The sequence below is a fragment of the Callithrix jacchus genome, chromosome 11 (assembly GCF_049354715.1).
Source record: "Callithrix jacchus isolate 240 chromosome 11, calJac240_pri, whole genome shotgun sequence".
NCBI lineage: Eukaryota > Metazoa > Chordata > Mammalia > Primates > Cebidae > Callithrix > Callithrix jacchus.
Genome location: NC_133512.1, coordinates 6,729,288 through 6,756,790, shown reverse-complemented (window position 1 = coordinate 6,756,790; position 27,503 = coordinate 6,729,288). Strand labels below are relative to the sequence as shown.

General features: G+C 39.8%; 1 protein-coding gene and 1 long non-coding RNA gene across 8 annotated transcripts in view; one reads left to right on the top strand and one right to left on the bottom strand.

Moving 5' to 3' along the window:
- Positions 1-25,848, bottom strand: part of STARD3NL (STARD3 N-terminal like) — a 49,794-nt gene extending 23,946 nt beyond the window's left edge. For all 5 annotated transcript variants that reach the window (XM_078342235.1, XM_078342237.1, XM_002751339.6 and 2 more), the window contains exons 1-2: positions 25,671-25,848; positions 1,506-1,788 (exon numbers count right to left, since the gene is read on the bottom strand). In XM_078342235.1, the coding sequence (XP_078198361.1) occupies positions 1,506-1,730 (225 nt within the window). In that variant the 5' untranslated portion in view covers positions 1,731-1,788; positions 25,671-25,848. The remainder of the gene's footprint in view (positions 1-1,505; positions 1,789-25,670) is intronic.
- Positions 25,849-26,025: 177 nt separating this feature from the next.
- The window catches only part of LOC144578317 (uncharacterized), a 163,152-nt gene continuing 161,674 nt past the window's right edge, over positions 26,026-27,503 (top strand). For all 3 annotated transcript variants that reach the window (XR_013523827.1, XR_013523826.1, XR_013523828.1), the window contains exons 1-2: positions 26,026-26,347; positions 26,585-26,636. This is a non-coding gene — a long non-coding RNA (uncharacterized LOC144578317). The remainder of the gene's footprint in view (positions 26,348-26,584; positions 26,637-27,503) is intronic.

Here is a 27,503-nt window from a genome sequence, read left to right as displayed (position 1 = left end):
GTGTTTACTGTTAAAAGATGCATTTCCTTTTCATCTCTCATTATATAGCTATAGTTTTGAAAACATATTACTCCTTTGAAATATACATTAATTATTTTCTTTAACATGCACATATGAAACAAGTAGTAAAAAGAGACTCTAAATTACTGTGTCGTATGAATGTCCTGTCTGGTTACAAACAAAATGTAGGTATTCCCGCAGAGCAAAATTAACAGAAGAAAAATCCGTTAATAGAAACATAACAGTGAACTCATGTTCCATGCCACTGTGATTATGGGACAAAATATTATTTTCTCAAGTAGCTGTCTACTTTCATAATGGGTTTTATTCCTCTATTAGTGTTCATGATGCAATTAAATGAGATTCAATGACCCTAATTGTTAAGAGATTAGAGTCTAGAATTGAAATTACTGCTATGAATTAGAATCCTAATCAAAATTTAGATTAAGATGTTGCTTCTTGCTGTTAAAAGGCAAATTTTAAAATAATTTTCAAACAGAAATCTCAATATCTTTTCATATCTTCTGTATTGCAATAAATTCTCATAAAGCATCTGGTACTGTGCCTAGCAAAGACTAACCCCCTAAAAATAAACAACAGGTAATAATTATTACTACCTAGGTCATAGCAGACACTTCCTGGAAATAAATGCCTGTGAGGAAAACCTTCTGGGGGAGTTCACCTATTTGGTGGTAAGGAATGCAGTCAGACCACAGGCTTTGGGAAGAAAGCACATATATTGGGTTACATAAAAAAATTATTAAAATGAGTTTCATCTGTTTATTTTGATTTTTATTAATGTGTCAACTAGAGAATTTTAAATTACATATATAATAAGCTGCATTGTATTTCTATTGGACAGTACTGGTCTAAACAATTAGTGGGTAATACAGAGTAACTGCATACACCTCCAAATGCCTCCAGGACAACTTTTCTGATGAAATATAAGGAAGTAATCACTTTGCAAGAAAGTAAAGAACAAACATATGCAAAATTTTAAAGGTGGGAATTAGAAAAGTACATGAAACACCTAAAATTTATTCCAAAAGCATTCTACATTTTTCTGGCAGAAGGATGGGCCAACTTTCTCTGAAGAAGACTAGAGAATAAATGTTTTGGCCTTTGTGAGTCAGAAGGTCTCTGTCACAACTATTCAACTGCAACTACTCAGTGCAAAAGCCAGCCACAAACAACATGTAAACAGACAGGCCTGGCTGTTTTCCAATAAAACTTTATTAAAACAGGCCTACTGAACTTGTCCCACAGCCTATAGTTTGTCAACTCCTGTTGCAGAGCAAAACACCAGGAATTCAAATTTCAACATCTCAGACAACCTTACTTTTAAACTGACCACATTTGCCTTAAAGAATAATATTAAAGAATAAGAAAGGTCCAAGATGGAAATTACTAAATGAGATAAATGACAAGAAAAACAAACAAACGGAAAAACCCCTGTTGTCTCTGGAAACATTTCTTAAAAAGTCATGAAAGAACCACCAACTTACATTTAATTCTATTATCCACAGTAATGTTACAAATAAGAGGTCAAAGGTGACAAACAAACAGAAAGTCCTCCTGACATCAGATATGCCTTTCTTTTCCCTGCCTTCATAGGACTCAATCCTGGCCATGAGTTGTGTGGGGTTGATGGAATGGATGTCTCGCAGAGAAGCGTGGGAGCTCTGGCTCCCAGTGAGAGCATTCTCCATGTTTTCTGGCAGGTGATTCATCCTGGAGGAGGGTTACAGGAGCCTTCTTCCAACCTCACCATCCCTAAAGAGAAGACACCTTTGGGAAATAAAAGAGAGACACCATGTTAAATCTGAGCTGATCAAATACAACTGTGCTACCCTCTCCACTGTGGAACAATTTCTCTAACTGAACAACAGAGTACCTTGACTGATTTCTATTTTCATGAAGACATAAAGACAAGAGAAATGAGAAGCAACACTTAATGTTTTAGAGTAACACTACTACAAAATAGCTGTGTTAGCAAAGAATGGCAATAGAGTAGCAGCAAACTGACTGTAGGAAAGGGTGAGAACAGCATGTTAACTGCAACTGAAAGGTGTTCCTGGTGACCCTGAGTAAGCCACGTGGTGAATGAATCACGCCCATTATCCTGCTGTGCCAGGGAGAAAACCTCCACAGTCCTGTATGTATAATTATGCATGGGCTAGAAAACCATTGACTGAATGCGTTCCTGGAGCTTGTAAGCGGAACGTGTAAATTAGCTATAAAAAGTTTATTTCCAAGTCTGGGCAATATAGCAAGTTCCTGTCCGTACCAAAAAAAAACAAAAACAAAATAAAAATTAGCGGTGCATGGCAGTACATGCCTATAGTCCTAACCACTCAGGAGTGGGGTAGGAGTACCGCTTGAGCCCAGGAGTTGAGGTTATAGTGAGCTATGATCATACTGGACTCCAGCCTGGGTAACAGAGTAAGACACTGCCTCAAACAAAAATCAAAACCAAAACAAAAATCATACAAAAATCCTTACTTCCAAGGAGGAACTTCTTTCCATCAGAAGTACCGAATAAACTAAAGTTAGCATTTCCCCATCCTCTTAATGAACAAGCATGTATCTAGGCCTCTTCTTGGAAAAGAAGTGCACACACTCCAAAAAGTTTAGCACCATGCAAGCCACCTGACCAATAATCACAAAAGGTATAGTCCTATACAGAGATGCAGACCCCTCAACACCAGAGAGTGCTTTTATAATGAAAATAAACGAGTAATCGAAATAATCTGATCTGCTTATGGATGGGACAAAGACATTTAAAAAAGTGTGGTGGTCAAACAGCCTAGCTTCCTTTTCTGTAGAACCTCTCCCTGTGGGATTATATACAAGAACAAGAAGCACCGCACTAGCTTCTTCATGAGCCTTGAAGTGACACAGCAGGTTAAGGGCAGGCAGGTACATTCAGCTAGGTGATACATTTTGAGATGGGTGAAATGGAGAAACCATGCCTCGGAGCAGTCTGGGGGCGGGTGGAGAGTATGGGGGCAACAGGGAGAGGACTACATCTACCCAGCTGCTTCTTGTTGCCTATTGCCACCTGTCAAATTCCTCCTGACAGTGGGTTAACTCTACTACATTTCTAGTTACTTCATCTGGCCAAGGTAGCCTGTCTTAAAGCCAGATTACACATTCCTGGATATGGCATTTCGTTCGAATCTTGATGGAAGACACAAAAACTAGGTGTGGGACTGGCTAGCCTAGGTGGAATCCTACAGACTGGAGTAGAGCTGCCTGCCCAGCAAAGCCAGAGGCTGCAGGTTCTTGAGGCAATGCCAAGAGAGCTGACAAAGTGCAGAAAACATGTCATGGAATTTTCATATGCATATGCAATAAAGTTACGCATTTTTGGTATGCGTATGCACCAATATCATACGTGGATCTTGGTTAATGCCTAATACCTGAACCATGTGATTCTGGCACGCATTGAGAGAGAGTGAGTGCTTCCTTTTATTGAGTAAAGAGAAAGATCATTCCTTAAAGCCACTTTCTACTGTCTGGTTATTGAATTTCCTCCAATATGGTTATATCCTTCAGAAAGCTGAAGCATGGCGTGAGTTCCCCCAGAGAGGTTTTTCTGAATGCTCCCCATATTCCAGCCTCCAGGAAGAGTCAGATGCATTTCCCCCAAGCTCCCCTAAGACTGTGGATGTGCCACTTATGGCACTGCTTACCACACTAGGCCTTAATTATCCACTTCGTTGCCTCTCCCACTAACTAGTGTATTCCTTAAAGGCCCTGAATTTGACCACAGCACATGACAGACAGCAGGAACAGAACAAATATCAACTGTGCAAATTCTATCTAGCATCTAGCATAGACACCAGCAGAGAGTAGGCTCTCAGCAATCTCTGTTGAATTCAGGAGATTATGACTGTTTGGTTTGATTCTGAAAAACAGCTTGGGTATTTTTCCAGATGTCACTTCGTATGTATTAAATATTCAATCTGGGTACTGAGATCCTCTCTGGGGTTGGCTTAAGGAAAGCCATACCTTTCTAAAGAGGGAGCTAAGTATTGATTAGCTGTATAGGAAGCTAAATCTGCAATTCAGGATTTATCCCAACTGTGTGGAAAGTATGGGAGTGAAGAATTAGAAAATAAAGAAAATCGTTTGTGTGAGAAGATGAGAATCCCCTTTGGTTGTTTATTGAAAAAGAGGCTGATATCTTGTTTTATAGCAATGTGTAACCATCCTCCTCTATACTACAGTATCTGTCAGCTACTTCTATTTATACTATATTAACAAACCCCTAAAAAAAAATCAATGGCTTACAGTAACCTACATTTATTCTCAAGCTCACAGGTCTGTAGGCTGCCTGCACTTCACCTGATTTTCACTCTGTACCAAAACATCAGCTCCATCTGCTTCTATACAGAAGGGACACTACCCAGACGGTGGACAGCAGCTGCTTCGGGGCAGGAGCTATCACTGGCTGGCATTTTGCAGCAGCCCCACCGTCTCTCAGCCTTCCTATAGGAAGAGAGGGACTGTGCACCTCCTGCTGACAGCCAAGCCAAGTCTCTCAACCCAACCACCCAGCCTTCTCAGCACTACTAATGGCAGTAGCCAGGATACTGTATGTTTTCCTCCAAGAGAATGTTGGAGTAACAGACATTACAAATATTTAATTTAGACAGGCCTTAGTCATCATCTTAGCTAAAGGCCTGGAGATGATTTGGCTTAGAGACATGTTTTGCTTGGTCTTATACAGTGTTTCTTAAGATACTGACTTAACTGCTAACATTTTAATTAATTGCCTTTTCCCCAGATTTCCAGCTTCTCTTGAGAAGTCAAAACGTATAGAACCAGCAGGCCTACGTTCTCTCACCACGGTAATAAAGCCAAGCTGCTGGCCACTTTGAGTGGGGCACGCACTCTAGGCCTCAACCTTTGGCTGGCCTGGAGGCATCTGAGTTTGCCAGCCTGATCTTTTTGACTCTTTTTACAGGCAAAACCAGTGGGGCCTACATGGCTCCATTTAGGAGATATTTCAAGATAGTGTATAGTTAGGATTAAAACTTGGCTCTTTCCTCTCCATTGCCCTGCCTCACCCCAGGTTCATAGAAGGAAGTAGGAGACACATCAGGAGGTGTTCACTTGATGCACGAAATACAGTCATGGGATTTGAGAGTCCTGAAGGACAGGCTGCCATGGGTGTGCCCACTGTATCCTGGGACTGGGTGCCCCTGGAAGCAGGAGGCAGCCTGAGCTGGCTGTCTTGCAAGGCCCCCACACTGTTATGAGACCTGGCTAATGACATATAAGTCCTGTTTAGAGCCCTCACCTTCCGAGATGAAGCAGCTAGAAGCGGGGAATGGGAACAATGAGGGAAAAGCTGACATTTATAGACCTGCCTTGCCAGTACGAGAAAGAGGCCTGAAAAACACAGATGCTTTAAAAATAAGCATGCATAGAGAAGAGAGGGATGTGGGGAGGAAGCTAATCCAGAACACTAAAAACACAGCAAGACAGTCACCTTCATATTCTAAAGGCACCCATGTGACATGAGGAATATTATGCCACGCTATGAAGACCTGGAAAACTGACATGTCAAGTTTAACCAGTAATCCAAACTTCCATAAAATAAAAAGTTCTGCTTAATGTTTGCCTATATGAGGCTGTCTATATTTTGAAAATACCTCAAAGGTGGTTTGTGGATAAGATATTCTTAAAAGAAGAAAAAAGTGGCTGGCACAGTGAATCACAATTGTAATCCTGGTACTGTCGGAGGCCAAGTAGTTAGACAGCAGACTGGGCAACACAGTGAGTCCTCATCTCTACAAAATACTTAAAAATTAGCTGGGCATGCCGGTGTAGTTTTGTAGTCTTAGCTACTCAGGAGGATCATCTGAGCCAGGAGTTCCAGCCTGCAGTGAGCTATGATCATGCCACTATACTCCAGCCTGGGAGACAGAACAAGGCATTGTCTCAAAAAATATAATAAAATAAAAAAGAAGAAGAAGAAAATGAAAAAAAGAAAAGGTAATGCCGTTTCATAGGATCAGAAATTCATGGGGAAAGGACTGGCAGTGGGCAAGGTTAGGGAGCTAATACATGAGTGTGACATCCCAGCCTCCTGAGTCTGAGAACCTTCACCAAGCAGCTCTACGGGAAGTTTCATAAAGCCAAAAGCAAACACATCTTTCCTTGGCAAACTGCCATGACAATTATGTTGGCATTTCAAAGCAGTCTTGTTTTCCTGTATGCCACATATGCTCCGTGTTAAATACAATGTCAGGAGAAAAACAGGTGTTTAAAAAGTCAATATAATAGTCCCAATTTTAGAAATGGTTTTTCTAAAAATTCAGTTTCATAGATTACATCCAAATTAATAGCTGAGGCAACAGACAGCTACTATATAAAAAAATATGGGTAAAAACCAGTCACCTCAAAATAATATGTGAAAAATTCTATAAGGCATTTAAATAAACTCACCCAGCCAATTATTTGGTATTACCTCAAATTAAAAAATATTCTGGAGTCAAAGAATCAAATTTTGTCAGCAAATTCCTAATGTGCCAAGTGAAAATGAGTGGAATGTTTAAAAAAAGAAATTTTAAAAAGGGGTTTATGTATAAAACGCTACAAAACATTTTACAGATATATATAAATATCATCAGGTCTACAATGGGGAATAATTTTGAAACAAAGTAAGACTGAGAGTTACACTATTAAATCAACACATAATGAATCAGAGTAGATGTGCTATATCCTTAAAGGAACAAAACAGCTCACAAGCCAAGCAATAAGACAAGCTGACAGGCACATGCTCAGGTGTCCCATCAGAAAGAGGAAATGTGCCCATCAGAAAGAGGATGGGTCAGCCAGGAAAACACAGGAAAGGGAGTGTCATCATCCAATGTGACACTCCTGTAAGTATCTCCCATCCACTGGCCAAGTAATTCCTATAATTAATTGACAACAATTTAATAATCCTCTGCATACCTCCCACATCCTTTTTCCAATTCCATGTTTCTGATTACAGTGGCACAGTGAATAACAAATGTAAACCTGATACTGGATTACAACGTAATATTTTATGTAAGGAAACAACTGGCTGGTCAGGTTGAAGCAAACATTTAGTCTACATGGCAGTTAAGGTGTTCACTGCAGACACTGAGATACGCGCCTACTCATGCAAGGCAACGCCGCTTGCAACTAGGCTACTTAAGCTGCTGACTAATCAGGTTTCTCTATCAATAAAAAGGGGGTCCGGGTTCAGACACTAATAAGGTCACAAATGTGATGAGATGACACTGAGTAGTTTTTTGGGAGATGTGGTCTAGGCGTGTTTCTAACGACCTACATTAGCATCATCATTTACAAAGTGCCCTTTGGGAACTTCTGGATATACTATTCAGACACAATCTAAGTGATGGATAGCTATCACAAAATACTGGCACATTCTGTAGATGGCATGCAAGTGCTAATTCCAAGTAAGAATTATAGAAAGGTTGCATCATCACTCAGATATTCTTCCTGTATCTCTTTATAAACTTTTAGGTAAGAATGGTTGCAAGCTGGGGAGTGGTAAGAATGTGATTCTTTATTTAAAAAACTCTACTTTTGTACTTGATGAACACTTCATAAACAAATTTAAAATATATAGACAAACCCAATAATCAGTTCTTTTAAAGGGGTAATATAAAGTACTAATGCAGGGAGTACTAACAAAGGAATACAAGGACCACTGCAGAAGAGGTCACCTTCAAAGTATAAGTAATATTTTAATTCCATTTGAAAACCGTAACTAAAGTCAATACTCTGGAAATATATAAATTACAGTGAGAGGAAGCAAATGATCTGAAGAGAATAAACCATCCTAAAAAAATAATAGTGAAAAAAGTGAAAAAGAATTATTTAGCAAAGGGACTGGAGTCAGACAGTTTTATAGGCATTTCAATATTTGAAATAAAAGACAAAATCCTACATATTTATTAAGAACATTAAAAAAGAACGCTATCCTATTAAATAAAGCTAGGATAATACTGACATTATCTGAACAAGAACATGTAACAACACAAGAATATAAAAGATTGCAACATACAACACGAAAGTATAAACCCCATATATTAATATAACATAATTATATATTACATAACACTGTATACCAGATATTAACGTAGTAACAAAATGAAAAGAGCTTCCTTACACTCAGACTTACTGTGTCAGGCACAATGCTGAGTACTTAAGATACATTATGCCATTTAAATCTCAGAACAGCTCCCGTAAGTAGGACAAAGATACCAGAGCTTATTCCTAAAACCTCACATAATTCAAAACACATATAGATAAAAACTAAACCTAGTAAGAGGACAGACATTTCTGTTTACTTATTAAAATGTTTCACCACATTTCAACAGCATGCACGAACACAACTTACAATTCATTTGGGCCAAAAGCTTTAAAACTGTGTATATTTTGACTGGTTTTTAATTGGAGGCAGGGGGCGGGGAATGTGAATAATTTCAAACTTTGTAGGATGACTCTTAATTTCTAAGCATGTATCTGTTTCACTCCCTTAAAATTTGGCTCTCCAAGTCTCTTATTCTGAAAGAGACATAAAGAAACATAGACATAGAGAAGGATTTTGGAAAGAGCCACAGAGAAACACATCCCTGACATAAGAAAAACAACAGTGTGAGCTGAAAGAAAATTGGAAACTGATAGCTGGCCTCAGGTGACAAGGAGGAACAAACAGGGGAGGACTGTGTGCCCAATCTTCAGGGGCTATATGTGTGGAAATAGAGGGCAGATTTTTATTTATCAGTGGAAGCCAGAAGTCTGAAGCGTAATAGGAAAATTTCCAAATATTAAGCATTAGTTCAATTTTTTAAAAAAGCACTTAGTCAACAGTAGCAGATTTCTTAGAGAAGAAAATTAAATTTATGAGATCGTTTACTAAATGGTTTCTTGCAACCTTCATTCAGGTAGAACTCAAACTCTTTAATCTTGCCTAATCTAGCACTGGCCTACTTCCCCACAGCCACTTCATCATGCTAAAAAATCACAAGCAGTTCCCTAAAGACATCACGTTCTCACAAACCTCTGCTTGCATTTTTCTCTCCAGTAGCACCTCAAGTGCCACTCTCCTTATCTCGAAGGTTCTGACTCATTTGATAAGCCTTAATTCAAAGGCCATGTTCTCAGGGAAAACTTTGTTTCCTCTTACTCTTCTACACCTCTCTGCCCCTACCAGAGAAGAGTGTACACAGATCTCTATAATTACATCTGTCATGCCACATCAAGATTACTTTTTCTCTCCCATTTAAAAAGCAAGTAAGCAAACAACAGCAACAACAACACTGTTAACAAGAGCTCACTTTTATGATTTTGTGATTCATATATTTACCAGTTCCTTCAATCTGGGGGAGTGAGAGAAGAAACTAGACACAGAAAGAGAGAGAAAGAAAAAAAGGCACGGCATTTAAAAGAGCTTCAAAAACAAAACACTAAAAAATAAATTTAATAAAAGATATGCAATATCTCAAAACTAAAAGCTAAATAATATTGCTGAGAGAAATGGAAGAAGCTGAAAATAAATTGTGAGCTATACCATGTTCATGGATTGGAAGAATTTATACTGTTAAAATATCAATTCTCCCCACACTGATCTACAGATTCGACTCAATCCCAATCATAATCTCATCATGCTTTTTTTTTAAAAAATGGAAATGGACAAGGTAATTCTAAAATGTATAGAAAATGCAAAGAAATGAGCTGTCCAAAGCAATCTGGGAGAAGAACAAAAATAGAAGACACATTACCTAGCTTAAAAACTTTCCCCGAAGCTTCAGTAATCAAAACAGTATGGTACTAGCATAAGAATAAACAAATAGGTCAATAGAACATAGAGAGTATAGAAATAGACCCACACATATATGGTCATTTCAATTTTGACAAAAATGTAAAAGCAATTCAATGGTGAAAATAGTCTGTTTTCTGCAAACAGTGCTTGAAAAACCAGATATCAAAACTGAAAAAACCTTCAAATCCTAACTCACACCATGTAAAAAATAATTTAGATGATTCACAGACCTAAACAGAAAAATTAAAAATGCAAAGCTTTTAGATGAATGTGCAGGACAATATTTTTGTGATCCTTTTTCCAAAGATTTCTTAGAGAAGACACAAAAAGCTGTAACCATTAAAAAAATTATGTAGGCTGTCTGAAGGGGCTCCCCCTGGTCCGTTTGGGACAACTTAAACATAAAAATGAATAATGACAGTAATGTTTGAATTTACATTGGACAAATTAAAAAATTCCATGAACCCATGATAATATTGTAATAAAAGACAGATGGGGTGGGAAGAATTTTTCTATATAGAAAGAAGTCAGATAAAAATGTAAAAGGAATAATAAAATTAGAAAAAATCAATGGTTTGCAACTCCCAGTGCAGTAGTAATGGATTCAGCCAAGGATCATTTACGGATACTAGCAATTATTAAAAGGTTGTTGGGGAATACAACAGTATAGTTTCAAAGCAGCATCTCTCAGATTATTGAATAATTTCATTGGGGATGGGAATGATATGCTTTAACAATGGAAAAATCTAGTAGTCACCACCTGAACCAAGTAAGCAAACAGCATCGCCATACGGAGCAAGCTGGCATTACCTGCCTTCTGATGTGCTGCAGCAAGAACTATATAACATCAATTGTGATAAATCCTCGCCAGAAGTGTTTTACTTGAATTTAGTCATTAAAAATAGTTGAGGAAAAAAAAACAGTATATGGGACATTTTACAACTCAACTGGACTCTATCCTGGACTCTTCAGAGAAGTCAATGTGGTGAAAAACAAAAGTAAAAATAGTGGTACGAATACTCTCCAAATAGAAAAGATCCTAAAGAGACACAAGCATCAAATGCAATACACAAGCCCAGACTGAATCTTGAATTAAAAAACAAACGCCACAAAAGACAACTGGAGAATTGATTACAGTTTAGTATCCTCGTTACGTAGGAGATTGCCCTTATTCTTAGGAGATGCACGTGGAAATATTGAAGGGTAAGTGTCATCATGTATGCAACTTATTTCTGATTCATTGGGGAAAACGTAAGGGCATAAAGCTGTGTCTGTGCCTGTCTATATATAGTGCATACATACATACACACAGTATAAATACATTTAAACACAAGTTGCATACAGTATACATATGCCTATGGGCCACAGTCCCTCTCCCCAACCTCATCTGCAGTTTCACTTTCCAGTTTCAGTTACCTGTGGTCAACTGCTTGAACTAAAAAAATGCTAGATAGAAAATTCCAAAAATAAATGTTCATGAGTTTTTAACTGTGTGTCATTATGAGTGGTGTGATGAAATCTCCCACTATCTCACTCCATCCCACCCAGAACATGAATCATCCCTTTGTCCAGAATGCCACACTGCATATGCTATCTGCCCATGATTGTATAAGTAAAACCAAAATGCTTATAGGGATTTGGTGCTATCTGTTGTTTCAGGCAACCCCTGGCGGGGCTTGGTATGGACAGTCCATGGATAAGAGGGAACTACTGTATAGCAAAGAAAGCAAAGGCAAATTTTCACGGCAAAGAAAATCATTAGACCAACTTTGCTATAAGTATGTGCTATACTGAAGGGCAAAGAAAAAGCAAACATCCTCAAAAACCTCTTAAATCATGCTATAAAACAGAATGCATATGGATTCTGTAAACATACCTTTGTATAATAATTCTTGTGTACACAATAGTTTGAGAGGTACTAATAGACTTACAGGACCATCCATATAAGAATTCTGGACACCCAATCATTCTACCCTTAACACAACTATCAAATAACCTAAACACAAATGGAGAGAGTTAAAGCCTTCTAAAGTGTGTGTGACTACAGATAGAAGTCATTCTATTTCCATTTTGAGCCAATGTCACTTATAAAGCTGAAAATGGACTTTTACTATTGCTACTGTTATAAGGCATATGTGAAATAGTGGAGTCACATCATGCAATGGTTTGTGGTCTAAAGTTGGCTCAGGTCTTTAGTAAAAACATGTATAACATATACCACAAGCTTTTACAAGCCAGGTTACTCCTTCACTTGTTCCCTGCACTAGAACTCAGGGACCTCTGGGGAAAGACAGATCTTTTACAAACAACCACCTACCAAGGCTCAGGCACACCAGGTGTTATTATTTTTATTTTTATTTTTTTGAGACAGAGTTTCGTTCTTGTTACCCAGGCTGGAGTGCAATGGCGCAATCTCGGCTCACCGCAACCTCCGCCTCCTGGGTTCAGGCAATTCTCCTGCCTCAGCCTCCTGAGTAGCTGGGATTACAGGCATGTAATCCCACCATGCCCAGCTAATTTTTTGTATTTTTAGTAGAGACGGGGTTTCACCGTGTTGACCAGGATGGTCTCGATCTCTTGACCTCATGATCCACCCGCCTCGGCCTCCCAAAGTGCTGGGATTGCAGGCTTGAGCCACCGCGCCTGGCCCACCAGGTGTTATTTAATTCACACGGCTGACTTATTACACTCGGTCCCACATTTCAACTGTACTTCCTTCTGCTCCTCCCTTTACTTTTCTTTAAGAATTTCAACAGCCCAACTCTATGCTAACATCTTTATACATTATTTCCATGGTGTTATTTGTAACCTTTATTTTTTAGGCCTCATATTTTCCAGTGTTATTTACATTCATTTAATGTAATTAATGTTTTCCATCTTAATAAATCTTTCACTCTTCAATGCTTTGTGTTCTGACCTTTTCCCAAACATACACATCCAAGGCTGCCTGTTAAAAAGTTTGGTCTTTGTTTTGTAGTCTCGTTTCATTCAATGATATCTGTTACTACCAGCAGAAAAAAGTAATTGTGTGATACAGCAGAAATTAACCTTTCAATACTATGCTTTAAGACTCAGATTTATTTAGAAATTAACATCAATGACTTAGAAAAATTAAAGGGAAAAAATACATGTCATGGTGTTTTAAAGTCACTCCTCTGGCAGACATTAATTTATCTCCTGAATTCCAACTGTTTTTTTAAAGCAATGTAATTTCTATGTGATCCATTTCCTATAGGAATATTAAAAATATTACTAAACTTTCATTTGACATGTAATGCAGAGAGAAATATTAAGATCTAAAGATGGCTGGGTAAATGCAGATCAATGTTTTCATAATTTATGAGACAAACCTAAAATGCATACTGAGAAACTGAATCTGGATGTGATCTACATGGTTTAAGAATTGCACCTGATGCTGTTTGAAAATTCAAAGTCTTCCAAGAATATACCACTTCTACTTCACTCACTCCACAAATATGTTTGAGTACTAAAATTGCGTCAGGTCCTCTTCTGAGCGCTCCCATAGTGTTTAACAAAAGAAAACAAAAACCTATCCTCACAGAGTTTACCTTCTATAGGAAGGGGATGGAAGACAAAGTAGGGCTGGAAACATTGTCATTTTAAACTGAGAGGTCAAGATGATTTCATTGAGCAGGTGGCATCTGAGCAATTACTAGCAGGAGATAAGGGAGAAATGCCAGGTAGATATGAGGAGAAAGGGCACTGCAGATAGAGGGAAGAATAGGGGCAAAAGTTCTGAGGAGGGGTGGAGCTGGTCATGGATGAGTGCAGCCAGGTCAGCCAGGCTGGAACTACGTGAGAGAGGAGAAAAGCATCAGATGATGACAGATAGTTAACAAAGGGCTGGGCCTTGTGTGTGGGCCACTGAAAAGATTTACTCTGAATGAGACGGGAAGACATTGGAAGATTTTCAGTAGAAGAGAAAAATAATGGAGCTTAAGGTTTACGAGGCTCTCTGGTTGCTCTGCTGAAAGCAGCATACAAGTGGGGAAACCAGTTAGGAGACCACAGCAATAATTCAGGAGAGAGGTGATGTACTGAGTCCATAAAATAGGGTGAGGGCAGTGCAGGAGATGAAAATAGGTTGGTTCTAAATAAGGAGCCCAAAGCACGTGGTGACAGATTAGCCAGGGAGTATGGGAGAAAATGAGGACTAGGAGAACTGCAAGATTCATAGCTTGTAGTGGTGGAGATGCTATTTAGTAAAAGGGGGAAGCTAGAGAAGGGGCAGTTTTGAGCAAGAATATCAGTTCAGTTTAGACATAAAGTATGAGCTGCTTATTCATATCCAAGTCAAGATAAAGTAAGCAGCTGGATATGAATCAGGAACCCAGGGGAGCATAGAGATGAAATTTTAAAACATAAGACATGCAGAAATAAGAATATTCTTCTATACCATAAGAAAATAGAAAAAACAAAAAACGAATAAATTGTATCTATTTGTAGAACAAAAAATAATTATAAAGTGGCCTCTATGTAAGTCCACTAACAGTTCCCATTTTAGTAACCCATAGGTGTTGAGCACAGAAAAAAATTTACCACCACATAGGCATTTAAAAGGATTCAAAGGTAATGCAAGAGCTCTCATGCTCTCAGCAGAACCTATATCTAGTCAATAGGGAAGATACATAAATAATGCAAGGGAATGACTGAAGAGACAGAAAAAAATCAAGTATATATTAATGACAATAACCACACTATTAGGGCTGTTGCTTGGTCCAGGGAAAGGAGAGCAAGCCAGAAATAGGACAGGCATTTGACAATATGTGTAAGCTGTTCTATAGACTACAGGTTGGCAAAATGGGAGGATGCCACACAGCCATCCAGTAATGTTGGGTGGTACGAAACACTTGTTAGCTCATCAACCCTGCAGGGGTCAACAACTTGGTAGTCAGTGATTTCACTAGCACGGGCTGAGTCAGACAGCTGGCTGGCCTGATGGCGCTGGATCTCAACACTCCTTTGATGCAAGTCTCACTCAAGAGGGGCCCTGGGGATTAAGAATGTTCTTTCATTTGTTTCTCTCTTTTTTTAGAAGCTACTGTCAGGTAGCCCAAAGTAACTGAAACGACAGGGTCTCTACAGCTGCCTTTCTATTGTCTCTTTTCAACCTTTCATTCTCCTCCTAGTGGATTTCTCCTGGTGTTCAAATTGATTTTGCAGCTATTTCCTCCTCTTTTCTCAGCTTCAGCTCTAACTCCTAAACTTAAATACAGCTATGTGTCACTTAATGACAGGGATACATTCTGAGAAATGTGTCATAATGACTTCCTCATGATGCAAACATCAGTGTTAACTGACACAAACCTAGATGGTGGAGCCCACTACACACCTAGGCTATATGACACGGCCTATTGCTTCTAGGCTACAAATCTGTATAGCATGTTATTGTGCTGAACACTGTGAGCAACTGTAACACAATGAGAAGTAACTGCATATCTAAACATAGAAAAAATACAGTATTATAATTTTATGGGACCACCATCATATACGCAGTCCACTGTTGACCTAAATGTTATTATGGAGTACATGGCTGTATCTTCTCCACAGCTCACCTAGAAACTCCTTTTTCTTAATCTTCCAGGTCACAGAGCTATTTGTAACCCAATTTTTCCTTTAGGAGACAAATAAGGTCATATCTGCAAGTACAAAATACTGCTGATTTTTTTGGTTGCTGTCTGTCATTTTCCAGAACTTTTCCTTGGTCCTAGATAACAAAATCTACTTATAGCTTTCCTAAAAAAATCACACAATACATCAGTTATAAAATACCTGATAGCTAGTGTGAAGTCACCGCTATTTTTGCCAATTTTGACTCATTAGTTCTGTCACCCATCGGTAGACCAGCACTCGAGGAGTCATGTTGCTCCACAGTGTACATACAAATATTCCTACAGATAGAGATATATCACCAGCCTGGGCAATGAATGAATCAAGAGTCATAACCATCAGACAGGTGAAGATCCCTCAAGTAAGAGACTTGGAATATTTCCAATGCATACGAGGATATCTCTGCATCACATGCCATTCCTTCAGTACTTACTACAAGCAATTTTCAAACAAATGCTGTCAACTTTCAGCACAGAACTCGAGATCTTATTAATCTAGATCTGAAAGTCAATAGTATCCATGGCAGTGAGCTCACTGCTCTCCTAGGAATCATAGGCAAGTGGCTAAAAGTGCACTCTTCTTTTAGTAAATATCCTTCATCCCAAAGAATGTATTCATCACATATTCTTCAACGCCTCCCTAGACCTATCTTTCTATACAGAGAAAACAGAAGCAGAATTCCTAGGGGCCAGCTGGTACGTAGTCAGCAAAGCCAGCACAGCTATTCATAGACAAAGCTAGGTTTCTTTTCATTCAACAACATAAAACTCCTCAAGAATGTGGGAGATAAGTGTTCTTGAAAATGTCACTCCAGTTGACAAAGCCATCTTCTACTCACTGTCCCTTTGGTGGCTCATAGTTGGTGGAAGTGGCACACTAACAGCAATGCTAGGGAAGATATAACATCAACTGCCCCAAGAGACAGCTGAGACCGACTCCCTATGTCACAAAATAGAGGTTAATGAAAGGCATGCCGTTCACGTCTATACCCAGGAGTACCTACCCACAGGCAGAAGTTACATGTTATCTCCTATGATGTGATATACAAGAACGGCACAGATGTCCAAAGAGAAATTATGAATCTTACCACAGATGAAGGTTTATAGTCCAAAGCTTAGCACATGTGACAGACAGGGAATGTCAATCTCAAAATCTTGATGCCTACGTTTTAAAGATCCCAGTATCACTTTTTTTCTGAAAGACTTCTTAGGCAGTCACAGGGAAAATCAGACCCTCAAGAAGCTCAGCATCAGAAGTGACCTCCTGATCCCCTTTATCAGCCTACCTCACGCTTCAGAAAACAGAGTCACACAAAGACCACTAATCACAAGATTCAATTCAACTACAGGCTAAAACACTGAGAAAGTAGATTGCACTTTACAGTCTAATAATGAGAACAAACTCAGAGGACGTTACTGAGGCAGAGAATACAATGAAAGTAGTAGGATCTCTGACTTCACAAGGCTCTCAATAAAGGTTTGACACTAGCACCATTCCTGAAAAAATTTGCTCTCAAGTAATTTAAAAAAACAAATTTATAGGAACCATATATATATAATATAATATATATATTATATATTATATTATATATAATATAGTGCCTATAAATACTTTAAAATGTTTAAGGTAAGACTAACCAGTAGTAATCAGTAAAACCTTCTTTTACAGTTTGCCTAAAGAAAATGTATTAAATTTCTTTCTGCTGACTCCATCCTCCAAACATTCAGAATGGAGACCAACTCCATCCCTTTACTATCTCTCATCAGTTTCCCTCACTATTTCTCAATCATCTCTCACCCACATCACTTCAACAATTCAATCTTACTCATCTCCAAAACATTCATCTCTCTACTCAATATACTATCTCCCTCACCCAGTGCTTACCATGTTTAGTATCCTTGCAGGGGACATGATAGGATTTGGTCCCCTCCAGTTCTTATGTTGAAATGTAATCCCCAGTGTTGGAGGTGGAGCCTGGTGGGAGGAGTTCGGATCATCTGGGTGGATCTCTCATGAATGGCTTAGCACCGTCCCCTTGGTGATGAGTGAGCTCTCACTCTTAAGTTCACGTGAGATCTGGTTGTTTAAAAATGGATGGCATCTCCCTCCCCTCTCTCCTGCTCCCACTCTTGCCATGTGACATGCTGCTCCTGCTTTTCCTTCTACCATGATTATAAGCCTCCTAAGGCCTCACCAAAAGCCAAGAAATGCATCCTGTACAGCGGGCGGAACTGAGAGCCAATTAAACCTCTTTTGTTTATAAATTATCCAGCCTAATATATCTATGCCAAGTGACACAAGTGGACTAACACGGGAAGTTTCACCATCCTGCCTTTGCCCCAGTTCTCCCTCTGCCTAGAATGCCTTTTCCTTGAACCACCAAACTATCATATTAACAGCAAGAATAAGCCTATTCATTTTTCAAGGTAGCTTAAGTATCATTTCCTCAGTTAAACTTTCTCTGACCACCTATATCTAATATATATTTCATATAACTTTCTTTCTTTTTTTTCTTTTGAGACAGAGTTTCGCTCTTGTCACCCAGGCTGGAGTGCAATGGCGCAATCTTGGCTCCCTGCAACCTCCGCCTCCTGGGTTCAGGCAATTCTCCTGCCTCAGCCTCCTGAGTAGCTGGGATTACAGGCACGTGCCACCGTGCCCAGCTAATTTTTTTGTATTTTTAGTAGAGACGGGGGTTTCACCATGTTGACCAGGATGGTCTCGATCTCTTGACCTCATGATCCACCCGCCTCGGCCTCCCAAAGTCCTGGGATTACAGGGGTGAGCCACCGCGCCCGGCCCTATACCTTTCTCTAAGAGCATCTCTAGTCTTTCACATGTTTCACATATTGTTCACGTCGTCTTCTCAGTACTATGCCGAAAACTCCTAGAAAACATTCTATATTCTTAGCACCCAAAAAAATGCTTGGCATGTTAGGCATTCAGTTAGTTAAAAAATTGCAACAATCACTGTATGAAAGTACAAGTCTGAGGACTTGCTCACAAAGTTAGACAAACTTATACATATGGTTGGAGTTTCAACATATTATAGTCTTCCCTTGGTATATGCGGGGAATTGGTTCTAGGATCCCCTGCATACATGGGTTCCACATCCTGTGAAAACTATTTTAGGTCAGGTCCCTGTTTTCTTAAAAAAATTCACATACAACTGGAACGGTACAGTTCAAACCTGTGATATTCAAGGGTCAGTAGTATTATTAAACAGGCCAAGCCAAGAATATTTAACCTCCAGATAATTTCATTTACAATGAAATTTTGTCTGTGATTTTACACACAGAAATCACTACACGTGTAGGAACTCATCTAACCCAAACACATTGACATACTTATTAAGTATCTCTCATAAAACACTATGCTAAATGCCGTGGGGGAAATAAAATGGAAAAGACATGGTCCTGGTCATCAATCTTACATAACTGAATTCTAATTATTTATTACCCCCTTTATCAAGCATGAACAACTTGAACAAGTTGATAAAGGAGGTAATACAGTTACATACATAATTAAAATCAGAGTCAAAATTAATTCTAATACAAAGAAGCCCGAACCTCAGGTTTGTATGACCAGAAACGCTGAATGAAAGGATGGCCTTAGAGAAAATGAGATTTTCAAAGAAATGAAATGTCATGTTCCAAGGAAAAGGTAGACTGTATTAAAAAAAGAAGCACAAGCAGGTCTGTGAACGGCGAACAGCTGGACAATCCGGAGAGGCCCATGTGAGGGAGCCACAGGAAGTGCAGCTGCAACGGAATGTGTGCCCAGAGCACAGAGCACCCGGAAGTCACAATGGGACCGTGTGCCTGCCTTTTACCCCAAGGGCATCTGAGGAGGCCAGGGTCCTGAGGACAAGGAAAATGTCCCAGAGGCCAGCAAGAGTTCACTGCTTCTAAAAAGCTGGCAGAGAGCCTCGTCGTTGAAACACAGCAAACATGGACTCCTCTGGTTACTAGCTGTAAACAAAGAGGTATGGTCATGGTTTCTCCAGGATACAGCCGGTCAACTCCAGAAATGAAGTTTTCTCAGCGTCCTGTAAAATATCTATTTTAATACCTAGACAAGTGGAGGTCATGAAAGAAATGGCTATGAATAACGCTTTTCATAATTAGGAAGAGTAAGGAACTTTCGAACTGAGTCTGTGGAACATTCAAATTTCAGATTGGGCTGGATGGTCCCTTCTAGTCTGGAAGCCCCACCTAACCCAGCCTCATTTCCACAGTCTTCAATGAAGAGGACCCTTTGCCCTCGAAACAGAATTTACCTCATTTCCTAAATCAAATGAAGGCACACTTCCCCATAACGTCACACAAAGAAGGCTGCAAGCTGATGGCCTTGGGCCAAATCTTGCCTGTACCGACGTGATGGTATTTGTTGGATTGCACAGTCTCTCTCTTTCCTTTCTCACTTTCTTGCTCTCTTTTTTTCCCTCTCTCTCTCTTTCCCTCTCTCTCTTCTTTCTGACGGAGTCCTGTTCTGTCACCTAAGCTAAAGTGCAGTGGTGCAACCTTGGCTCATGACAACCTCCGCCTCCTGGGTTCAAGTGATTCTCCTACCTCAGCCTCTCCAGTAGCTGGGATTATAGGCACCAGCCACCATGCCCAGCTAATTTTTGTATTTCTAGTAGAGACGGGGTTTCACTATGTTGACCAGGCTCGTCTTGAACACAATGATTCTTAAACACAGAATTAACTGCAATATTAAAGAAGGGAGTTTTTCACATAAATAAAATCCAGATTTCATGCTCCTCTTCAAAGACAGGCAGTGTGGCAATACTCCCCCATTTACCAGTCTGCCACCTAGCCACCTCGCTCACTCCCAGCCCTGCCTGGTCCCTGCCAGCGTGCATTTTTCCTCCTGGCTTATAAAGTCCATGGAGCCCTAATAGTTGGTAGCCAGTCTGAGTCAGCTTTGTTGAGTGAGAGCTCAGCAAGAGCATTTCCTCGTTTCACATCCCCGTACTGCTGCTTACTAGTTGTGTAACCTTAGACAAGTTACTTAGCCTCTCTATGCCTACATTTCTTTTTCTGTAAAGCAGGGACAATTATACTACAACTTACCTTAGAGTGTTGCTGTAAGGAATCAATTAGTTCACATAAAACTGGTTCTCAATGGTGTAGTCAGGGAAGAATGGGGCATTCTGCGCTCTCCCTTCCACACGCCCAAGACCTGAGGCATCTGGCAATGTCTGGCGGCATTCTTACTTGTCATGACTAGAGGAAGTGGCGCTAGCATCCAGTGGGTAGGGGCCAGAGATGCTGCTGAACATCCTACAATGCATAGGACAGTCCCACGACAAAGAATTACCCAGCCCCAAATGTCTTCAGTGCTGAGGAATAGAAGCCTTGACATAAAGCATTTAGAACAGCTCCTGTCACAAAGAAAGTCTTCTATATGCATCAGTTATTATCACCAATGCCAAAGGCAAGTCTTGGGTGGTGTTCCTCCCTCCGCTAGAGAAAAGTCTAATGCCCTCTGTGTTGCCTTTGAGGAATTTAACATATAATAAAAGTATAAAAAGGTACTTGAAATTCTGGTTCTACATCATCAATTTAATAAGTGCTTAATTTAAAAAAATGATTCTAAGAATATATTTTCCTGAAACAAAAAGCAACCAAGAATATACTTTGGTGAACAATAATGCACAATATTTGAAAAGTATACTGTCCTGGAAAATAAAGGACACAGAAACCCAGGATTACTGCAACTTACAAGGTCCTGGGCCAAACTCCTTCAAATTCCAGCTTGAAAACTGAGGATGCTTGCTAGAGTCACAATACTATTTTGAAAACTGTAACTAGAAAGGAAGAAGAGAAGGGTTTTAAACTAAAGAGCCTACCCATGCCTATTCAGGAAGATCCTCCAGGCTTACATAGCTCAGTCAGGGATTCCTGGTGAGGGTTAAAGCTTTCATCTTAATTCACCACAAGAGGTATCTTCCAGATCCAGGTCAGCTCATAAATAAAGCAAGCAAAACAATTGGAAAGGCCTGAGCTATACTGACGCATCGCGTAAGAGGCTGCCAGAAGTTCCAACACAGGACATCAGAACCGGTAACAGCTGCTGCTACAAGCCCCTAGAGCCACGAACCGCCTGTACTGACCAGGCTTCTTAGCCCAGCACTGCAAGTAACACAGGGCGAGTCTCTCTGGGCCTCAGTTTTCTCATCTGTCATATTAAAAAATAGAAATTGTTGTTACTGTTTTCCAACGTCATAAACACAGAGAACATTGATTTTATTTGTGACAGTGTGCCTTCAACATTTACAGCCCAAAGACGTGAGTTCCTCTCAAAGGACCTCTTGATAATCGCAGAAGGCAGACCCTTAACTAAAACAGAAAAGAGGTTCTGTGGAATCAAAGCTGAGAAAAGCCTAACAGTGTGTCTCTCAAAAAAAAAAAAAAAAAAAAAAGATGAAAGTGTAAATAAAACAACAGGGCTCTACAATCTGCCAAAAAACCTGTATGTGTATAACACAAATCGTCACGTCTTTAAGCTCCGGTCCACATATATTTTAACACCTGTGTATATAATAGTGCATTGCCAAAGATATCCGGATTGCTAACAGGTGTTGAAGAGAGACTCCCAAAAGTGCTATGAGAAAAGAAGGCTTCTGTTAAAGAGACGCAGGAAATGCTTTACTGACAAAGCAGCAGCATTCGAGTGGACTTAGACAGGTAGAATTTTGTCTGGCTGAAGTTGTCTATCCAGACCGCATTCCAAGCACAGCAAGTAATGGCGCTGAAGCTGGAAAGCCTGAGGCAAAGACCAGGAGTCCAATTAGGGACACTGGGCACGCAGCAAAAGATGGTGGTCAAATCATGATGACCCGGCTCTTCCGAATGTGGGTATTAGTTTCATGAACAATCTTAAATAACAGAGACAGCCAGGATGTCCAATTTTGATATTTTGGCCTAAAGAGCACAAAGTCACTTTTGCTTAAACTTAAGGATCTTCCAATATATTTTTTTAAAAGATACTAATTCCATTAAATTTACTGTAAAGAAAAAGATAATTTCTATTAAGTTACAGAACAGTCAAGAAGACATACAGAAAGTAAATTAAGCTATTTATTAGTCTGTTGTCTACCATATTCTACTCATAATTACTAAACTAAGCAAACCTTAGAAATAAATAATAGGTATTTTAAAATTTTAAGACCATTGTAACAGCTTTCTCAACCATATTAATTATAAACTGATTTTGACTTATTTTTAAACAGAGTCCTAAGAAAGAGAAGTTACATTACTGACCTAAGGGCTTTCTCAATTACAGGAGGAAACTCTACTTGCTAAGAGAAACTACGAGTTGGCAAACTCTAGACAATATTCCCATACTTCTAAGCATAAGGTTAAGGCTAGGAAAACAGTAACACATTTTAAACTCCTTTTCAAACATTTCTAAAATTAAAACAAAAATTTAAAAGTCATTTTAAAACCACAGCTTTCTATTAACAGAAAACGGACTCATCCAGAAAGTGTACATACCTATTCATTGTTTAGAAAAGGGAAGGAAAATAAGGCAAAGGATCATTGTAGCCCAAGAAGAAGCAATGTCTCATCTTTTTAAAATTAACTTTTACAGATTTATGGACAGTAAATTCATGATGTTGAAATACTATATTTTTATCTATACAGAAATATCTTGATAGGGGACTTTCATGAGGAAATATAGCAGAAAAAACACTAGCCTCAAAATGAGCAGGGTGAAAATTTGGTATCAGTTTGGCCATTATCTGCATTATTTTAAAATTCACTGACCTTCTGTGGTCCTCCACAGCCCCAGCTCTAAACTAAGAGTGGTGAATCATGTGATCTCTAAAACACCACATCATAAAACATAATTTTAAGTAATAGAGACTTGTAGCTGCCCAGGGTAGTAAGGTGGGGGGTATGTGGGAATATGAGGGGGTGGGATACAATGAATTAGGCTTTGGAGTAAAGCTAACAGGAGTTCAAATCCAAGCTCCATCAGTACTAGCTCGGTAGTTGAAGAATAAGTTTCCCTTACTATCAAAAAGGCTTAACAACTTCCTTTGCAAGATGTTGGAAGAAACAGAATGTATGTAACACAGCTGGCATATCGTAGGTACTAAATAAAGGCAAGCATTATGTTCCTGGTGAGTAATACAAGTTCTAATACAAAACGATAATCCACTTGCCAATGCAGCTTCCTAGAATTTGGCTTGGAGAAGAGCAGGGACCAACTGCCCTGCTTTCCAAGTGGATGGCAGGTACAGGTAATAAGAAAGAGGATTCACAGTTGGAAGTAGCAAGGATTAAAAGCAGGGAACTGAAGAAAAAGCAAAGGCTTTGAGTTCTGCATATAACAATGGAAAGGAAACAAACTACACGGGGTAAGGTGCTTTAGGAAACAAGATCTTTTCATTTAAGAGGGCCTCTGGAGAAAAAATACATACACAATGAATTCCTGCAATGATCTCATAATGAAAACAAAGCAGGAAGTTGGTTAGAGTTTATGAGGATCACTAAAAGAAAACAAGACTTTGCAACATACAAATTATCTTTCCCTTGCCTGCCTGTAATTCTCACATGGGATGCAAGATGATCCGATCCCTGTACACCTCTCCAGTGTCACCTGTGACCATGTCCCCTCACCTGACCCTCCCCTAGGTTCACTCAGCTCCAGCCACACGGACTTCCCTTTGTCCCTGGAACATGCCAAGTTCATTCTTGCTTTAGCTCCTTTGCACTGTTTATATCTCTGTAGAAACTTCCAGCCCATTTTCTCTTGGCTTACTCAGCTAAACAATTCAGTTATCACCAAAACCATCACCTCCTCAGGGAGGTCTTCCCTGACCACTCCATTTCTCCACACACCCCAGTCACTCTCAAGCTCCTTACCCAGTAATATCTTTTCTGACATTGATTCCTATCTAAACTTATCTTTTCGATTTACATGTTTATCGTATTCTCTCCTGTACACCTGTATCAAAAGTTAAAATCTTTGAGGGCAGCGGCCTTATCTAAATTTCTCACTACACAATCTCTAACACCTATAACAATGGGTGGCATAGGCAGTCATCAGATAAACTGTCCAATGAATAAATCCGAATGATGTTAATCACCATCCTTCTGTGAACATTAAGTAAGATAATATCCCTTGGAGGCTGTTTAATTTCATTTCTTTCATGCCGTTTTAGGCAATGCAATAATGCAGTTTTAAAAGATCTGCGTTTGACATAGCTAGATTTTAAAAGAGAATAACTTCTACATGACAATATATTGCACATGTTTTCACTTTATGAACATGAATAATCCACCACCTTAATTATCAGAGTCCATAAATAAAACAAGGATATCACAAGTTGTCTGGCGAGATCCTGCTTCTAGAAAGAGGCCTATGCATAGATGGTACATAGATGGGAATTACCTTTCAGAACTCTTCCTAACAAGCAAATGTAGCAAACTAGACTAATCCCAGTAAAGATTTAATTAGACTCGTTACTCTGTTACCTTGCTAAACTTATCCAAACTAGTACTGTGTCAAGTGATGAATTCGGTGATTCCATCTGTGAAATAGAGGACAAATGACAGAGTGAACAAAGAAAAGTTCCACAATGTCAACCCATGTTTGAACTAAAAGAGACAGGGGGAAAAAAAATCCCTAACCCTAAATCAGAAGTAATCAAGCAACTGAGATTTCAAAAAATGGTGAGATATCTATGAATAGGCGAAGCAGGGAACTGAAAACACAGCGAGAACATTCATGATTCGTGCTTTGATTTCTGTTTTGAACACGACTTTCCTCAATGAATAGAAGAGACTCACAACCGCCTGTGTCTGGACAACCCACGCATTACACCCAATCACCAATTCCTGGTCCCGCTGGAGGGCCCATAGCTTCAGCACGAAGTCGACCCCACCGGGGACTCCTCGGGGTCCGCAGGCTGGAGGAATGGGGACCACCACTACCTGCATCCATCCCTGAATGCCTGCCCACGCCCTGGGAGCAGCAGGGCTCACATTCTGCAACTTCACTTTTGTGTCCATTATGAGCACAGCCTGCCTCGGCCCTCCTCCTCCCCCGGAGGCTCGCGCAGGACTCAGAACGGGACCGGGCTACGGCCTCCGTCGGCTGGTCTCCTGTGAGCAGCCCCCATGCAAGTCATCTGACCCGGGGGACTCAGTTTTCCAACCTGTCAAATAGGGGAACAAGAAACCCAGCCTACCTCAACGGGTGGTTCCGGGTCGGCCGCCCCAGGCTGGCCCGGGAACTGCGGCTCCGCGGTCGCGCCCGGGCTTGAGGGGCGGGGCTCGGCAGGGCGGCTCCCGGGACCCAGTCGCCCGGCCAACACGCAGCTCACCGCCCGCACCCAGCAGCCCTGGGACCTCCGGGCTCGTGACGTCAGCACGCTGACGTCGACGCACGGAATTCGCATCTCGCTCGAGGTACCAAAGACCCGGCTGGGGCCTGAGTGGCTCCTTAGAGGAGCCAACCGATTGGTCAGATGACCTGGAAATCTTTCACTGACCAGTAAACGACGTGGAAAGGAGGCAGAGGGCGGGCCGGCCTGCCTGGAGGATGGGTGGGAAATCTGGGAATCCAGCTTGGAAACACAGGGCTGGTTGGGCTTTCCCGCATTTTGCATCACACCGGTTGAATAAGCGTTCGCTTCCTCTTCGTCGGCGATTCTGCGCCTTCCGCTTCCCTTCAGTCATTTGCTGTGGGTCTGTGCTCGTGGGAATGAGTTTCTGGGCCCCATGGGCACCTCATGCTGAACCCTTCAGGAATGAAAACAGAGCATACCATTTCTGTGCCGGTACTCATCCCAAGAGTCACCTCCCCCAGACCTACTTAGGACACCCTTTCTCTGCGCTCCTAGTGTGTAACTAACGTCTCTAAGAGGTTAGACTATATGGCTGTTTCCCCACGAAGTTGGGCATCTTTTATTGTTTTATTTAAAATTGAATTAAACTTTTCTGCCAATAGATGCCACAGTTATTCACATTTTTAAAAGTACAGAGGTATACAGTGCACATTCTTTGGCTACCTATTTGATTATTTTAAATTATACAAATAAGATTATGTACATGCAAAAAAGAGTTTAAACATTACAAATTATTATGTTTATATCCCTTTCAGGCACTAATTACAACCGAGTCCCTAGATGATGACTCCTAGTTCCTGTGCATTTGTAAGTGTACATGATATTTTTTTTGCACTCAGCGTTGAGATCTTTCCATATCTATATATAAATCTACCTCATTCTATGAAAATGCTGCATGCCTTCAGAACCAATGTGTGTGTGTAAAATTAATGTATCATTTCCCCACCCTCAGATATCTTTGGTTATTAATATGAGAATCAGTGCTACCATAAACACATGTGTAAGTGCCTTTTTGTACTTATGTCCAAGTATTCTCTAGAGTACAGATACCAACAAGAGAATGTACTGGATCATAGAGTATGCACGATGTAAATCCTTAATAGATTTAACTGACTTGTTTCCTTGACTAGTTGTTATAACTTACATTCCTTAGCCCTAGTATTTGAGCAATCTTATTCCTGTATCCTTGCCAAAATTGATAAAATACAATTTAAAAAATATTTCTAAGCTGATAGCTGTGAAAACCTTTTAAAGAATAACACATATACAAAATAAGCGCAATAATCCTAAGGGCTTGTCTTGGTGACAGTGCGAACAAAGTTGTGTAACCACACCTCATACCAAAATTTTAAATGTTTACCAGAAACATAGAAGCTTTCCTCATGCTCAGTCTTAGTCATTATGTCCCTACACACAGGTAGCCACAATTCTAAATCCTATCACCAAATTAGTTTTGCCTTCTTTTGAATGTTTATAAATAGCCATACATAGTATGTACTCTTATATGGCTCTCTTTGCTTAATACTATATTTGTGAGATTGATCCATATTAAAGAATGTAATAGTTTCATTTTCATTTTTGCATATAATTCCAAAATTTACTTGTCTATTCTACTTTTGTTTGACATTAGGTTATTTAAAGTTTGTGGTAATTACAAATGACACTGCTATGAAA